The sequence below is a fragment of the Cervus elaphus genome, chromosome 3, assembly GCF_910594005.1.
Source record: "Cervus elaphus chromosome 3, mCerEla1.1, whole genome shotgun sequence".
Taxonomy (NCBI): domain Eukaryota; kingdom Metazoa; phylum Chordata; class Mammalia; order Artiodactyla; family Cervidae; genus Cervus; species Cervus elaphus.
This window is the reverse complement of record NC_057817.1, coordinates 50,015,338-50,032,465: the sequence shown is the minus strand read 5'-3', so window position 1 is coordinate 50,032,465 and position 17,128 is coordinate 50,015,338. Positions and strand designations below refer to the sequence as shown.

Here is a 17,128-nt window from a genome sequence, read left to right as displayed (position 1 = left end):
TGATCTTTACAGACTGAATGAACAAACTAATGGATAGGCTTCCCTTAAATAGAGTTAGTTAGTTCTGCTAAAGGGAGTCATACTCTTATTTTAAAAATGTTTCTAACATTCCATTCTGTTTTAAATAGATGCACATTCTGCAGTGTTTACAATGTGTCACCAGTGACACCATCCAACTAGGAGGCTGGTATTAGGATTATGATAGTAAGTAATATTCAGCTGACAGATCATGAACTTCCAGTATTTCTTTCAAATATCACACCCAGAAAGAAACTTAAAGACCACATAATCTGTCTGTAGGTTCTGTGTCCTTGTTGGATCAACTGATGGCCTTGTCTCTCTGGAACTGTCTCATTCTGATTTCTCTTGGAATCTCGTCTCTCTTGGTTTTCTGAGCTCTCTGTCTACACTTCATGTTCCTTAGCAAGTACCTTATACATTACCAGCTAAAATGTCATTGATGCTCTTCTCTTTCAACATATTCCTTTTAGGGGAGCCTTCTTAGTTAATTATTTCAATACCATCTAGGGATGATTGGACTTCCCTGGTAGCTCAGACAGTATAGAATCAGCCTGCAATGAGGGAGACCCAGGTTTGATCCCTGGGTAGGGAAGATCCCATGAAGAAGGGAATGGCCACCCATTCCAGTATTCTTGCCCTGAGTGTTCCACAGACAGCAGAGCCTGGTGGGCTGCAGTCCATGGGATCTCCAAAGAGTTGGACACAACTGACTAACACTTCTCTTCAGGGATGATTATTCTTAGAATTCTATCTTGATTTCTAGGGCTATATAGTAAACTATCCACTCAGTATCTCCACTTCATTGTGTCTTTATCAATTAATATTACCAAAGAGGTTAAGCCAGAAATAGAGTAAGAGAATTTTCTCTCAGTAGCCTCTTATATTCAGTTAGTTACTAAGTCTTGTTGATTTTCCTTTCCTACCCCTGGACACCCTCAGTGTATCACTTTTTTCCCCCCTTAGTTTAAGACTGTTATCCTTATCTCAGTTCCCTACAGTTCACCACTGTAGCCAAATAGATTTGTAAAGTGTGAATCAGACCCTTCTCCTTTCCTATTTAAGGTTCTTCAGTGGTTCACCATTGCTTAGAGAATAACGCCCAGGTCTTTTAGCATGGCAGTTAAAAGGCCATCGTGATTCCCTTCTCAGGGGTTCCATCACACATATGAAATTACCCCATGAGCTGATTTTAATTCCAGGGGTAAGACATGATCATCTATGCCTCCATGGCTTTGCATAAGCTGTTTTGTGTTTGTTGCAGTAAAATGCACTAGTTAACTCTGAACTTCTGCTCATCCTTTTAAGCCACAAATTGATGACTTCCAGAAATGAGGAATTTACCATTTCTCAAGGCAGCCCATTCAACATCATCTTGAGCTGACACCAAGAGATTTATTCCTTGTCCCTGATTATATTCTTTGCAGTCACACAGAACAAGTCTAATGTTTTTCTTTTGCATGTTATATCTTCAAAAAATTTAAAATCTATTACTCTTAGTGCTTCTATTCCTTGAGGGAAATATCTACAAAATCCTTTACATAAACTTCTTTTTTTCTCGTCCACTGAAAGTTGGTGTCCAGAATTTTATGGGTACCACAGATGAGGTCTATTACAGAGTTAAGCTCAACCCTGCTTTTGTACACCTCACAGCGAACTGGCCATTATTTAGAGGTAGACTGCCAGGAGGGAGATGGGATTCACTCTCATCCGAGAGAGAGTTAGACTATAGCTGTCTCTGCACAAAGCATTTGGAATTCTGAACTTGAGGGAAATTTTACCATACTCTCCAAAGAAAATAAAAATGGATCTGAAATCATTGATTCAGGCATTTAAATATCATGGAAAATGTGTGGGGAGTAGTGGGAAAGAGCCATGGGAGAATGCATTCAGGAAAGATATTTTTAATAGAAGGGTTGTTATACACCACAGAAAAGAAAAAGGTATAGAACCCCCACTAGCTAGAGATGCTTGAGCTTCCTGTCCTCTTCTCCCAAGTCCTATGAGGCACTGTTCTTCTTTGATTATGCTCAGTCATATCCAACTCTTTGTGACACTGTGGACAGTAGCCTGCCGGGCCCCTCTGTCCATGGAATTCCCCAGGCAAGAATACTGGAGTGAGTTGCCCTATCCTTCTCCAGGGAATCTTCCCGACTCAGGGATCAAACTCAGGTTTCCTGCATTGCAGGCTGATTCTTTACCACTGAGCCTCCAGGGAAGTCCCCCAGGAATACTTAACTTTGAACAAACAGCAAGCTCCCTAATATTAAAAATCAATCTCTGACATAGTTTTAGCCCTCACATAACAGACAGGAATACTGTTTAGGCAGTAGGCTAAAGATATAAACCTCATAGTGCTAATGAAATTTTATGATGCCTGAACGAGATTCCCATTACAATGTGCAAACATTCACAATTAATTATAAGATTATAAACACAATATTCAGAGTAACACCTACAAAAAATACCTGGCCCAAGTACTGTAGAAGCATTTAAATCTTACAGGAACTTCAAAACACTCATATATTGTCCATTTCTCATTTTAATTGTAAAAATATAGGCCAAGTTTTTTTTTTTTTTTACAATATATTTCCTGATGATTTATTTGTTTAAGGTCTTTGCAATAATTTCCAATAACTCTCTAAATAAATAACAAAAGAGACACTCTTGGCTCTATTAAATTACTATTAGTTAAGTAAGCAGCTCTTAAATTCAAAATACTAGGTTTGAAATGTCACTTTTAGTAGTGGTAATTCTTGGACTCCTAACTTGGTATTCCCCTACCCTTAGACTCAAATCTAATTGAGGAAAAAACATCTCTCCACATCTCTTTTTAAAACTTAATATTACAGTAACTACAGACTTGCTTAAATGCTTTTTTCAAATGTCTGTGTCATTTGAGATTTTAAATCTTCTCTAGTATGAATTTCACTCAATGTCTCCATTTTTCTCACCATGATAAAACAAATTTTTACCTACTCTTCTTAATAAATATCAAATTTAAGAAGTTATGCCATATTTAAATTTCTACTAAATAACCTAGATTTAGTGGATATTCACGTAAAAGATAAAGCCTGTTCTCCCCACAGTTCTCCCCAACTCACCTAACGTCAAATTCCTCATTCAATTTGCTCGAGACAAAAATTAAAGTCAAAACTGACATGCCTCGTGTTACCTTTCTAATCACAATGTGACCACTCGCCCTTGCTCACTCCCCTCAGGCACACTAACATCACTGCTGTCTCTTGAATATGATATTCCCGGCGGAGCTTCCATGGCAGGTTTTTCGTGCTTTTTATCCCCTTTACCTGAAAGGCATGGCCTCTAGATAGTCACGTGGCTTTTCCTCACATCTCCTGAGACTGCGGTATGCAAGCTCCCTTGGCTCAGCACTCTCCATTTCTCCTCCCCGCTTTACTTTTCCCCATGGCATCTACCACCATCTAATATATACTTTACTCATTTATCTTTATTTTTGTCTCTCCATGTCTGATAGGAAGAATTCTAAAGATATACCCCCAAGATTCCTGCCCCCTAGGTATTCAAAGAAACACTAATCTTAGTACTTCTGTGAAGGGACTTTGCTAGGTAATTAAAGTTGTTAATCAGCTAACCTTAAAATAGGGTGATCATCCTGGACTATCTGGGTGCAACTAATGTAATCACCTGAGTTTTTAAAAGCCGAAGAGTCAGACAGAGGAGAAATAGGGGGATAGGGACGTCAGAGAGATTCAACGTGTGAGAAAGACTCAATGCACCCTGGCTGGTTTGATGATAAAGGAGGCAATGTGATAGAGAAAGCAGGCATTCTGATGGAGGTGAGAGAGGCTTCCAGATGCCAGCTGCAGGGGGATAGAAACCTCATTCCTACATCTGCAAGGAACCAAACTGCCAATCACCTGAATGGGCTTGGAAATGGGCTTAGAGCCTCCAGAAAAAAACAAAAAACAAAAAACAAAAAAAAAACACAGCCCTGTTGGGAAGAGATGAAGCATCCACTGGTTTGAACCTTGTAAAACACAGAGAAATAGCCAGGCATGGAAGTGGGACCTACAGATTAGTGATGGATGTTGTTTCACGTCACTAAGTTTGCTAAGGCAACCATAAAAAACCAACACAGCCGATAAGAATCTAGGCCCCGTGAGGCCGGGGATCCAGTCTGTCTTCCCCTGGGCTGTGCTGTGAAAAAAGACAAGTCACAGTGTTAGTTGCTCAGTCATGTCTGCTTCTTTGGGAACCCCTGGACTGTTGCCTGCCAGAATCCTCTGTCCATGGAATTTTCCAGACAAGAATACTGCAGTGGGTAGCCATTCCCTTCTCTAGTGGATCTTCCTGACCCAGGAATTGAACCCCAGTCTCCTGCATTGCAGGCAGATTCTTTACCATCTGAGCCAACATGCACTAGAACCTAGAATAATACCTGACAATAAAAGACAATAAATACTTGCTAAATTGAAAAACAGATACAGTATATACATTCTTCCCCATGAAAACTATATTTTACAAGATCTTGTGAAATTTTTACCCCAAAATATTGACTAAAAATATTTAGAATATAAAATGTGAATTGACTTGAAAACTGTCTATTCAATAGCTTGTATCTTTGCAAGTCAGCAGTGGCTATCATTTCCATGCAGCCAACACAAGAAGCAGTCAAATACCATTTCTAAAGTCATGATTTTCAACTTGCATGTTGAAACATATTGTTGGGTTATAAAATCAATTTATGGGGTTGATGAAGAGAGGGAAAAAGGAAGGAAAGAAGCAGGAAGAAAGGAAGGAAGGAATAAAACACAAAAATCAGAATTTTTATTTTAGTGTGGGGTATATGAGTATGTGTGTGTTGGGGTGGGTGTTGTATATATCCTGGATAATGTAAGATGTATTTCTTACTTAGGTCCCATCAAAATAATTGAAAACTACAGCCCTAAAAGTCATCATGATCTGTCATGGAAGGACAAGGACAAGAATGCGATTCAGGGCCTGGTCAGAGGTGAGTTAAAGACAAAAGAATGAGGAATGTGTCTGTTAGGAAGGGCTGGTCAAAAAAAGACCACACAACCTTAAGTCTATGTTAAATTCACAAGTCAAGGAGGGAGCTTATGATTGAAAAAGTCACACAAATTGCACCACCTTATCTATTTCTGCTTTATTGACTACGCCAAAGCCTTTGACTGTGTGCCTCACACTAAACTGTGGAAAATTCTGAAAGAGATGGGCATACCAGACCACCTGACCTGCCTCTTGAGAAACCTATATGCAGGTCAGGAAGCAACAGTTAGAACTGGACATGGAACAACAGACTGGTTCTAAATAGGAAAAGTAGTACCTCAAGGCTGTATATTGTCACCCTGCTTATTAAACTTATATGCAGAGTACATCATGAGAAACGCTGAGCTGGAGGAAGCACAAATTGGAATCAAGATTGCCGGGAGAAATATCAATAAGCTCAGATGCAATGACACCACCCTTATGGCAGAAAGTGAAGAGGAATTAAAGAGCCTCTTAATGAAAGTGAAAGAGGAGAGTGGAAAAGTTGGTTTAAAGCTCAACATTCAGAAAACTAAGATTGTGGCATCTGGCCCCATCACTTCACGGGAAATAGATGGGGAAACAGTGGAAACAGTGTCAGACTTTATTTTTTTGGGCTCCAAAATCACTGCAGATGGTGATTGCAGCCATGAAATTAAAAGACGCTTACTGCTTGGAAGGAAAGTTATGACCAACCTAGATAGCATATTAAAAAGCAGAGACATTACTTTGCCAACAAAGGTCCATCTAGTCAGAGCTATGGTTTTTCTCGTAGTTATGTATGGATGTGAGAATTGGACTGTGAAGAAAGCTGAAGGCCGAAAAATTGATGCTTTTGAACTGTGGTGTTGGAGAAGACTCTTGAGAGTCCCTTGGACAGCAAGGAGATCCAACCAGTCCATCCTAAAGGAGATCAGTCCTGGGTGTTCATTGGAAGGACTGATGCTGAAGCTGAAACTCCAATACTTTGGCCACCTGATGCAGACAGCTGACTCATTGGAAAAGACCTTGATGCTGGGAGGGATTGGGGGTAGAAGGAGAAGGGGATGACAGAGGATGAGATGGCTGGATGGCATCACCGACTCGATGGACATGAATTTGAGTAAACTCCGGGAGTTGGTGTTGGACAGGGAGGCCTGGCATGCTGCGATTCATGGAGTCGCAACTGAGTGACTGAACTGAACTGAACAGAACTGAAGGTGAGAAAATGAACCTTTCTTCTCTTGCTATGTTCTTGCCTTGCCTTGGACCTGGAGTTGCTCCCTTCAACACCATTCAGACCTACCAACTCAGTCATCAAGTCTTGGTATAAAATCAGGCAGCATCTGGAAAGAGGTGACTTGAGGCTTTAATCAGCCAAGCATCCTAAGATGCTATTTCTTTTCTCCCTTAGAGAGAAAGGATGAAAAACCTAATACTTATTTATCTTCTGATATCAGTCAGTTATTAGTGTCATATAAATTTAGCTGGAAAAGAAGTTAGAAATGTCCTTGGCACAAGGAATCAAAGAATAAAAGGTGGTTAGAAGAACTTGAATCTAGATCAATATCCTCATCTTTTTGCAGATGAGGAAGCTGAACTACAGGCTTATGCTAGCCCTATTATTATAACAATGTTATTCTTGACTTATGTTTACCAGCAGATTCCAATGTTTATTGTTAGTGATCTGCATATGGATAGCAAAAGAATAATGCAATTGTATACTACTTACTCCCCTACTCAAGGGCATATTCCTGGTGGGCAGGCAACATGCAATATATATTTATATCTTTGAGCTCTAGTTAGTAACTATTGTAGTTGGGGAAATTAAATAAGATAATACCTTCAATGTACTTAGCAGAGTACCCAGCATACTTTAAGAGCTAAGTAAATATTTTCATATTTGATTTTGTTGCTTTGATTATAATACGAACATTTTTACTATAGAATATTTAGGTACAGGAAATTTTAATATTTGTTGATTCTCATTGAATTATACAACAAAGTAAAATCATATTTTATGCCCTTAACATCCATTATGTTTGAAGGGATGTTAAAAAATTACAGAGTTCTACTCCCTGGCAATGGGCAAAGAGGCACCTGATTGGTGGTGTTGCTCTTATATCAGTCAGGGGCAAAGCAGATGTCTAGTCCTTTGTTCATCCTAGCTTGATGCCTGGATTGGTGGCCAGAGCTATTTCATGCCTGGGGCACATAAAAAAAAAAAAAAATTACAGAGTTCTTATCTGTTTAAGGCATTTTAAGTAAATGAGTAAAGATGAAAGAATTCAATTAGTTAAAAATTACTCAGAAAATGTCTTGTTAGGCATATGAGGATTCATGATTCATAAAGATAATATCTTTAATGAAAATATAAAACTCTTGTATGTATCAAGTTAAGTTCACTTTTCCTTAGGTAAGAAACAGACCTCAGAGCTGTGTGACCACTGATGTTTGGAATCTGTACCATTGCTAAAGGGCTGTAAATCCTAAAATTAGAATGTGACTTATTTTAGGAGATATTCCACAGAGAAAGAATATCCAAACATTAAAAGAAATGAACCACAGTCTATTTTTTTTCTGAGGGTTCCAACAATGTCATCAAAGATTTTTTTTCTCAACTCTTACAAGCTCTATAGCACCTTTCCCCTCTGCTACTTCTCTGTTATATAATTAGCATATAATTATGTGCTCTTTCACAGTGGAAAGACTATTCTTTTATTAATGACTCTTTCAAAAGTTCTTTATTATTTATCTTTGAAAGTGAGTTCAAAATCAAAAGCCTTTCATGCCTTTTTTCTTTTTTTTTTTTTGCAGTTTTTATTTTTATTTATTTATTTTTCCATTTATTTTTATTAGTTGGAGGCTAATTTACGAGACAAGTGCTTGGGGCTGGCGCACTGGGAAGACCCAGAGGGATCGGGTGGAGAGGGAGGTGGGAGGGGGATCGGGATGGGGAATACATGTAAATACATGGCTGATTCATGTCAATGTATGGCAAAAACCACTACAATATTGTAAAGTAATTACACTTTTTTTCTTTTTAACTTAGGAGTTCTTTAAAGTAATACAGTAGATGCTTACAGATGTATGCAGTCATTAAATTTTACCTTTAAGGTGAGAAGTAGGGCTTGGGAAACAAATGTTGCATCCTCCTTTCTCTGCAGATTAAATGTTTGAGGTTTTGAAGAGCATGTATGCAAAATATTGATGCTCCAACAAGGCCTGTCTATGCTATGCCTTTTCCCCTTGTTAGGACAAATAGAAAATGGGTTATAACAATAAGCTTCCTGAATCTAGTACAAAGACAGAAGGAGGATATAATTAGCATTTATGGGAAGTACAATGTAAGTTCCAAATTAGTCTTAAATGAGGAATTCACCCAGCCCCTGATCTGTAGTCAATTCTGGAAAGTATCATGCATCTCTGCTGAGGCCAAGCAAGCCTCATTGATGTTTTTGGCTGACTGCTTTTCTTCTAACATTAAATTTACCAGAGCACTACAGATTGGATATGGGCAATTATAAGGGAGGGTGTATGTTATTGCAAATTTTAATCATTTCGTGAGCCATTTTGCTTGCAGTGTAATCCCACAAGACCAACATATTCTGCATAAGAAACCCAAATGGTTTTTGGCTGAGAGCAGCTCTTCAGTTATTTTATAACCTATTCCTGCTTAACTTCTAGACGTTTCCATTCGTGGCTAGGCCCTGCCAAATCAGGGCCTCAAGGGCTTGTTGGCTCCCCACAGTCAAGGCTACCTTATTCAAGTGGATAGTAATACCAGTGGTTAGAATAGTGATCAGATTTCTTCTCAACAATATTGCTGCTACTTATGTATGGCAGACCCTACCTCTACCCTCCAACACTTGCACTATGAGTAAAGAAAGTAATGTGCCAGAACTGTTTCAAGAATTTTTCTTATCTCCTATACTTTTTGGACTATTTCAACAGAGATGGAAAAACAGTAACAACCTGATGACTTTGGGAACTTTTCTACTTTGGGGCTTCAGGGAAACTCACCCATGTTATTGTGTAAGCCAAACTCACATTCATAATTTAACATCATTTTGCCCAGCCATTTGAAATGCCATGATGCTCCTTTAGGTAAAAACATCTAAGTAGCTTCATTTTCACCAGCAATCTTTTTACTTGTGAAGCAAAAAATAAAAATAATTTACTTTGATTGTATACTCAAGAAGTCCCTTCTCTCAAGCGTCTTATCTTCTCTTATATATAATGATTTTTCCTTTTTAAATGAGAATCAAAGATTCTCAGACTTGGAAGGAATTTTTAAAACATAATTTAATACCAACACCCACTGTTGCATGAAACCTTTTGACAGTGTCTTCCAGGAGGTTTTACAGCTGTTCTCTAGGGCAAAAGAGATGAAGGAAAAATAAAAAGGGCAATCTGCTGTAAGTGGCATATAAACTTATAACTAAAATAAACCAGAGGCTCTAGATGTGGTCTTCCCGACTCACAAGCTCTAAGTCTTTTATCCATCTTGTTTAATTACACTAGGAAGAATTTGTGAAGCAGAGACTCAATTTTAACTTTGAACTATTGAGAATATGGCCAAACAGGGGGTAAAGCAACACTTCTGAAACAATTAATTATGAGAATTTGGATCACACGGTCCCGACCTTTTCATTTCAATGATCTGAAAAGCTAAAAATATTTTTAAAGGTCTGCTTGAACAGAATTATAGTAAATTTTAAACACAGTTACATAAGATAAATGATCTAGTAAAAACTATGGGTTCAGAGGTTAGGTTCTGTAATAAAAAATGTATAGTTTGAACCCTAACTTCTCATTAATTAGCTATATGACCTTGAGAAGTCACTCAACATTTTAAAGCTTTGGTTTACTCAGCTGTAAAAAGGAGATAATGTTACCTTCTTTACCAGGCTATTAAGAGGATTAAACAAGCTAATTCACATGAAGCATGTTTTCAGTATATGGCATATATTTTAAGTATCTAATAAATGTTAGCTTCATCATTATCCACTCATTTAAAAACATAGAACTTTTTTATGGGAGCATAGTTGCTTTACATGCTGGGTCATTCCTACTGTACAGCAAAGTGAATCAGCCATAGGTACACATACATCCCTTGTTGTTGGGATCCTTTCCCATTTAGGTCACCAAAGAGCATGAATATAGTTCCCTGTGCTATATATACAGTAGGTTCTCATTAATTATCTGTTTTATACATAATATATATATATGTCAATCTCAACGTCTGTTGGATCATTGAAAAAGCAAGAGAGTTCCAGAAAAACATCTACTTCTGCTTTATTGATTGTGCCAAAGCCTTTGACTGTGTGGATCACAATAAACTGTGGAAAATTCTGAAAGAGATGGGAATACCAGACCACCTGACCTGCCTTTGAGAAACCTGTATGCAGGTCAGGAAGCAACAGTTAGAACTGGACATGGAACAACAGACTGGTTCCAAATAGGAAAAGGAGTACGTCAAGGCTGTATATTGTCACCCTGCTTATTTAACTTTTATGCAGAGTACATCATGAGAAATGCTGGGCTGGAGGAACCACAAGCTGGAATCAAGATTGCCAGGAGAAATATCAGTAACCTCAGATATGCAGATGACATCACCCTTCTGGCAGAAAATGAAGAAGAACTAAAGAGCCTCTTGATGAAAGTGAAACAGGAGAGTGAAGAAGTTGGCTTAAACTCAACATTCAGAAAACTAAAATCATGACATCCGGTCCCATCACTTCATGGCAAACAGATGGGGAGACAGTGGAAACAGTGGCTGACTTAATTTTTCTGGTCTCCAAAATCACTGCAGATGGTGACTGCAGCCATGAAATTAAAAGATGCTTACTCCTTGGAAGGAAAGTTATGACCAACCAAGACAGCATATTAAAAAGCAGAGACATTACTTTGCCAAAAAAGGTCCGTCTAGTCAAGGCTATGATTTTTCCAGTGGTCATGTATGGATGTGAGAATTGGACTATAAAGAAAGCTGAGCACTGAAGAATTGATGCTTTTGAACTGTGGTGTTGGAGAAGACTCTTGAGAGTCCCTTGGACTGCAAGGAGATCCAACCAGTCCATCCTAAAGGAGATCAGTCCTGGGTGTTTACTGGAAGGACTGATGCTGAAGCTGAAACTCCAATACTTTGGCCACCTCATGCGAAGAGTTGACTCATTTGAAAAGACCCTGATGCTGGGAGGGATTGGGGGAGGAGGAGAAGGGGACGACACAGGACGAGATGGCTGGATGGCATCACCAATGGACATGGGTTTGGGTGGACTCTGGGACTTGGTGATGGACAGAGAGGTCTGGCGTGCTGCAGTTCATAGAGTCGCAAAGAGACACAACTGAGCGACTGAACTCAACTGAACTGAACAACCTCCCAATTCATTCTACCTCCACCCCCCACAAATCCTCCTTGGTATCCATGTGTTCTCTACATATGTGTCTCTATTTCTGCTTTGCAAAGAAGATAATCTACACCATTTTTAAAAACTCTCCACGTATGTGTTAATGTACAATATTTGTTTTTCTCTTTCTGACTTACTTTACTCTGTTTGGCAACCTCCAGGTCCATTCAAAACTCTGCCTATTTAAACTTAACAACTTTTGCACAGCAAACAGAAACCATAAACACAACAAAAAGACAATTTCAGAATGAGAGAAAATATTTGCAAATGGAACACCTGACAACGGATTAATCTCCAAAATATACAAACAGCACATGTAGTTCAGTATCAAAAAAACCAACCCAATCAAAAATGGACTGGAGACCTAAACAGATATTTCTCCAAAGAAGACATAGAGATGGCCAACAAGCACACGAAAATATGCTCAAAATCACTCATTATTAGAGAAATGCAAATCAAAATTACAATGAGATATCACATCACACCAGTCAGAATCAGTTCAGTTCAGTTCAGTCGCTCAGTCGTCTCCAACTCTGCGACCCCATGAACCACAGCACGCCAGGCCTCCCTGTCCATCACAAACTCCCAGAGTCTACCCAAACCCATGTCCATCAAGTTGGTGATGCCATCCAACCATCTCATCCTCTGCCATCCCCTTCTCCTCCTCCCCCAATCCCTCCCAGCATCAGGGTCTTTTCCAATGAGTCAACTCTTCCCATCAGGTGGCCAAAGTATTGGAGTTTCAGCTTCAGCATCAGTCCTTCCAATGAACCCTCAGGACTGATCTCCTTTAGGAAGGACTGGTTGGATCTTCTTGCAGTCCAAGGGACTCTCAAGAGTCTTCTCCACCACCACAGTTCAAAAGCATCAATTCTTTGGTGCTCAGCTTTCTTCACCATCCAACTCTCACATCCATACATGACCACTGGAAAAAACAGCCTTGACTAGACGGACCTTTTTTGGCAAAGTAATGTCTCTGCTTTTTAATATGCTGTCTTGGTTGGTCATAACTTTCCTTCCAAGGAGTAAGTGTCTTTTAACTTCATGGCTGCAATCACCATCTGCAGTGATTTTGGAGCCCCCAAAAATAAAGTCTGACACTGTTTCCACTGTTTCCCCATCTATTTGCCATGAAGTGATGGGACCAGATGCCATGATCTTAGTTTTCTGAATGTTGAGTTTAGAATAGCCATCATCAAAAAAATCTACAAACAATAAATGCTGGAGAAGATGTGGAGAAAAGGGAATCATCTTGCATTGTTGATAGGAATGTAAAAGATACAGCCGCTATGGAGAACAGCACAGAAATTCCTTAAAAAACTAAAACTAGAGCTACCATATGATTCAGCAATCCTACTCCTTGGCATATACCCAGAGAAAACCATAATTCAAACAGATACATGCACCCGTGTTCATTGCAGCACTATTTACAATAATCAAGATATGGAAGCAACCTAAATGCCCATAAATAGAGGAACAGACAAATAATAAGCTGTGGTACATATATAGAATGGAATATTACTCAGACATGAAAAGGAAGGAAAACCATAGAACTTAGATGAATCACTACTTTAAAAAAAATTGTTTCATAGTCAAATCTTCACACAGTGCTATTTTATACAAAGGGTTAATAATTTGGGGGGTGGGGACAGAATTTTCATGCTATAAGTAGCTTATAAGGAAGTTTTATATTGCTAGAATAATTTTAACAAATCAATATGGATTATATCATGTGCTAACTGAATAATACAATTATTCTAATTAACTGATCATGCCCTCCATGGATTTTAGAAAGGACTGTCAGCATTTAACTGACAAGTTAGAATCATGAATCATTTGACAAAATATAGTTATTTTTTATTATAAACTTGGTTACTTCTGTGTATGTCTGAATACACAGAAAATACACTAAAGATATTACTCAACATTATATCTCATGGGATTTTAAGTTAATCCTCTTGAATATGTCCAGACAAGATTAAAAAAAAAAAAAGAAAGAAACTGCTATTGTTAAAAAATACCCTAAGTTAACTAGTCTGTAGTTTTATGTTACTTTTTATAAAACATTATTATCTTCTAGTCCCCAATTATTCAATTCTAAGCAATAGTCAGCTCTCCCTTCAGAGTAAAAAGCAAAATAAGACAGAACTTTCATCTGCTGATTCCACAAAGAATTTAAACTCTGCCAGTCTAAAATATCCATTGGAGGTAATTAGAAAATCAAAGAATAAAAGTATTTTTCACTTCTCCCCAGAAATCAGTCACTGCAAGGTGAAATACATTACCATCTGAAGAGCATTCCTTTTATACTGACCCTGAGATTTAAAAACTCCACTAGGTAACTCATTACAATGATTACAAACTTAACCATTAGAAAACTATGTATTGATCCAGAAATTAGGGAGGTCAAAAGAATTACTTTCATAAAAATGAAAGAATATTAACTAGGAAATGTTTATTGAGTCATGAATAAATTCTCTTTCTTTTCAGGATTTATTCAGATTACTATCCATCAGAAGAATGAGGGATTAGGGTCACCTCCCCAGCATTTAACATGCACCCTCCAGCAGGGGTTGGGGGCAGTTCACATCACTGCAAGTATCTCATCAAGGAATAAACAGTATTTCATTATTAGGTAACACGACAGTTGTTGGCAATCTACAGACGTTACTCTGAGTGAAACAAAAATGTGCTATGAAAAAATGAATTAGGGAGAAAATGAGGGAAAAATGTACTATGGAAAACTGTACCCTCTCAATCCTACAACCACTTAAAGAGGTCACTGCACATGCTCCATGCTCTATGAATTCAGCGATCTTTTATTTTCACAGAGTGACTGTCCACTTACCCTAGTTGTTTTCACTTTATTCCCAGAGGAACAGCTCCATCCTTTCCGATCTGGAAGAACTTTACATTCCTCTCCTTCAAGACACGGTTGCATATGGCACCACCATTTCTGTTCCACTATGGAAGCTATAGGAGATTTAAAAAAAAGCAATTCAAGATTTTCTATTTGGGCTTGTTAATTCCCTGGGTGTGCATGCTTTTTGTTTGTTTGTTTTTGGTCCAAGGGGAATACATTTTTCTAGATTTTCTGACTAAGAATATTTTTAATTTTTTAAAATTTTATTGTGATAAGAATATTTAAAACTTTAAGAGGGTAGATCTCATGTTCAGTGTATAATACAGTATTGCTAATGATAGGCACATTTTTGAAGGGTTTTTCATACAAACACATAGGTTTCATGGAAATTAGCATATTAGACACAAATTATGTGGATGTATTCATGTGCCTATTTACATAAACATATAAGAAATTGAGTCCATGACCAATTTAGAATTAATATTTCAGAATCAATGTAATATCTCCCCCAAGTAGACTAAAATCAGGAAGGCATTTAAATTTATGTCTTTTTTTTTTAACTATGGGCAGTAATAATCATTGCAAAGAATACACCATGAAAATATATGAGCACTTAACAAAATATTATTTATGATCACATCAATTATACAGATCCACATAAATATTTATATCCTATTAGGTGAATCCTCCAAGAAAGAAATTAACATTTTGATGAATCTCTATAAAAATATTTCATGTGACTTCTATCCACAACTAAGCATTCATTCATATGTATGATGTTTATTTTTTCATTCTTAAGAACCATTCATGGGTTTAAGGACCCCAAACTATTTAATCATCTATTTTTATATTGCCTTTGCCAATTTATTTATATACACACTGGCCCCTCCACTGGAAGATCAGTATTTCATGGTATCAAAGTAAGAAGTACATGGACTTCTTGGAACCTCATTATAGTGCCTTTTGCTACAAGACTGCGTAAGTCCTTAGATCTTCTTTCAATGGATTTTAAATTTCAGAATGCTCTTCAAATGATCTTGTGCCAACCATACGACTGAAGGTGTGGTCCCCCGGGATGAACCCCAGAATTGAGAATCACAGTGAAATTCCAGTTCTGTGCGGTCCCCAGCCACACCATCACAAGAGCAATGGAAGAAGCCTCACCATCCACACAAGATGGAGCAGCTCGTGTGGTACCCGCCACCTGCCCAGGGAAGCAGGAGCACTTGACCGTTTGTGACCGTTCTTCTATCTTGTTCTTGTTACAGCATCTGTGGAGTGCCACCACTTCGCAAGTGCCAGTTTTAACATGGTGAGCTGCACACAGAAAAACAGAAGATGAGATAACAGTGAGAAAGCTTTGGATACTTTCCCCCCTTTTTAATTAGAAGTGCATTAAATATAGCTCTATAAAGGACCCACCATGCATGAAACTAGAAATACAATGATGCTGACTCCATAATGCAGATTTGATGTCTTTGCTAAATGTGGTAGGACCATTTCTATCAGTAAATGCTTGGTAAAGCAGGAACAATTAGTGGCTAGATTAGAATGGGCTGTTAGAACAGTCTGAAATATAGAGGCAATATGTGGTGCCATCAAAAACATATTTATTTGCATGTGGCTTTTTTTTTTACACCTTTTGTTCAACATGTTGATCAAAGTAGGGTTACTCCATGGACAAAGTGCCCTCTACTGGGGCTGAGACGAGCCTTATTCTCAAAGTGGGTGGGTTGATAAAGGTGATAGTCTTTAGGTTATATTCTCTAGGGTTGAGGCTAAGAGTCAGGAAGGGAATTTCTTTTCAGAAATTAGGAAAGCAGAGGGTGGGAACCCACCTCCTCAGGATTCTTCTGCTCAGTTTTCTTGGAAATGAACTAACTGGGTGATTTTTGAAATTGCTACCATTTTCCTGAAAGTTCTATCCAGTCTCAGGACCCACAGATCATTCCTGTCAATTTTGCCTGAGGGAACAACTGCCACCCAATGCAACAACCACAGCCAGAACGTGGACGGACTTATACCCACCCTGGAAAAACCCAGTCCAGTAAGCTGTGAGCCTCCATTAGCCATTTGGTTAGCCTCACAGTAAGGCTACCCAGCTGTTTAGGTGATTGAAATTTTTGTACCCCACTTATCACATCAGGATAGGATTCAAGTTTGCCGTCATTGTTTCTTTTCCCCCAGCATTTCTTCTTCAAAGTATTAACCCTACTGTGAAATGATAAACCAAAAGTTCCATCTTCTAAAAACAGCTTAAAATCAAACATTTGTTGAAATGTTATGTTTTCAGAAATTTTAAAACATGTGATTGCTATAAAAACAGAGATTTAAATAGAAAAGTAGGACATCTGAAGTTATTTAATGTTATAAACATATTAAGACCCATTTTGCAAATGAGGTTAGGACAGCATGCATTTATATTATCTTCCCCTTAGAGATGGGAATCACTGAGCAGGAACTCAGGTTAGATTGTTTATATTTTTCTTGTGAGAACAGATCACATTCATCGTCCATCTCCTTCCCTATGTGAGACCAAGAGACTCAGGTGTAGTTTTGAAGCATAATCCTCAAAAGCATTTGGAAGAAGCAGGTACCATTTCCAATGTCACAAAGATTTTTCTGCCATGGTAGATACAAACAGGGATTTCTCTGTGTGTGCTTCAAGCAGAAGGCTATCTCTACAAAAGGGGAAAACTTGAAAGCCAAATTTCTGTTCCTTGTGCCCTAGACAATACTTTCTTAGCTAATAATGATTCAGTTTCTCTCAATTTATTAAATGCTTTATGTAATATGCAAGTCAAAATACTGTTTTCTACACTGA

General features: G+C 38.1%; 1 protein-coding gene and 1 pseudogene across 3 annotated transcripts in view; one reads left to right on the top strand and one right to left on the bottom strand.

The window, feature by feature from the left end:
* TAFA2 (TAFA chemokine like family member 2) overlaps positions 1-17,128 on the bottom strand; it is a 550,254-nt gene that overhangs the window by 29,350 nt on the left and 503,776 nt on the right. For all 3 annotated transcript variants that reach the window (XM_043888396.1, XM_043888388.1, XM_043888402.1), the window contains 2 exons: positions 15,469-15,621; positions 14,290-14,414 (listed from right to left, as the gene is read on the bottom strand). In XM_043888396.1, the coding sequence (XP_043744331.1) occupies positions 14,290-14,414; positions 15,469-15,621 (278 nt within the window). The remainder of the gene's footprint in view (positions 1-14,289; positions 14,415-15,468; positions 15,622-17,128) is intronic.
* Positions 7,102-7,246, top strand: LOC122686376 (annotated as a pseudogene).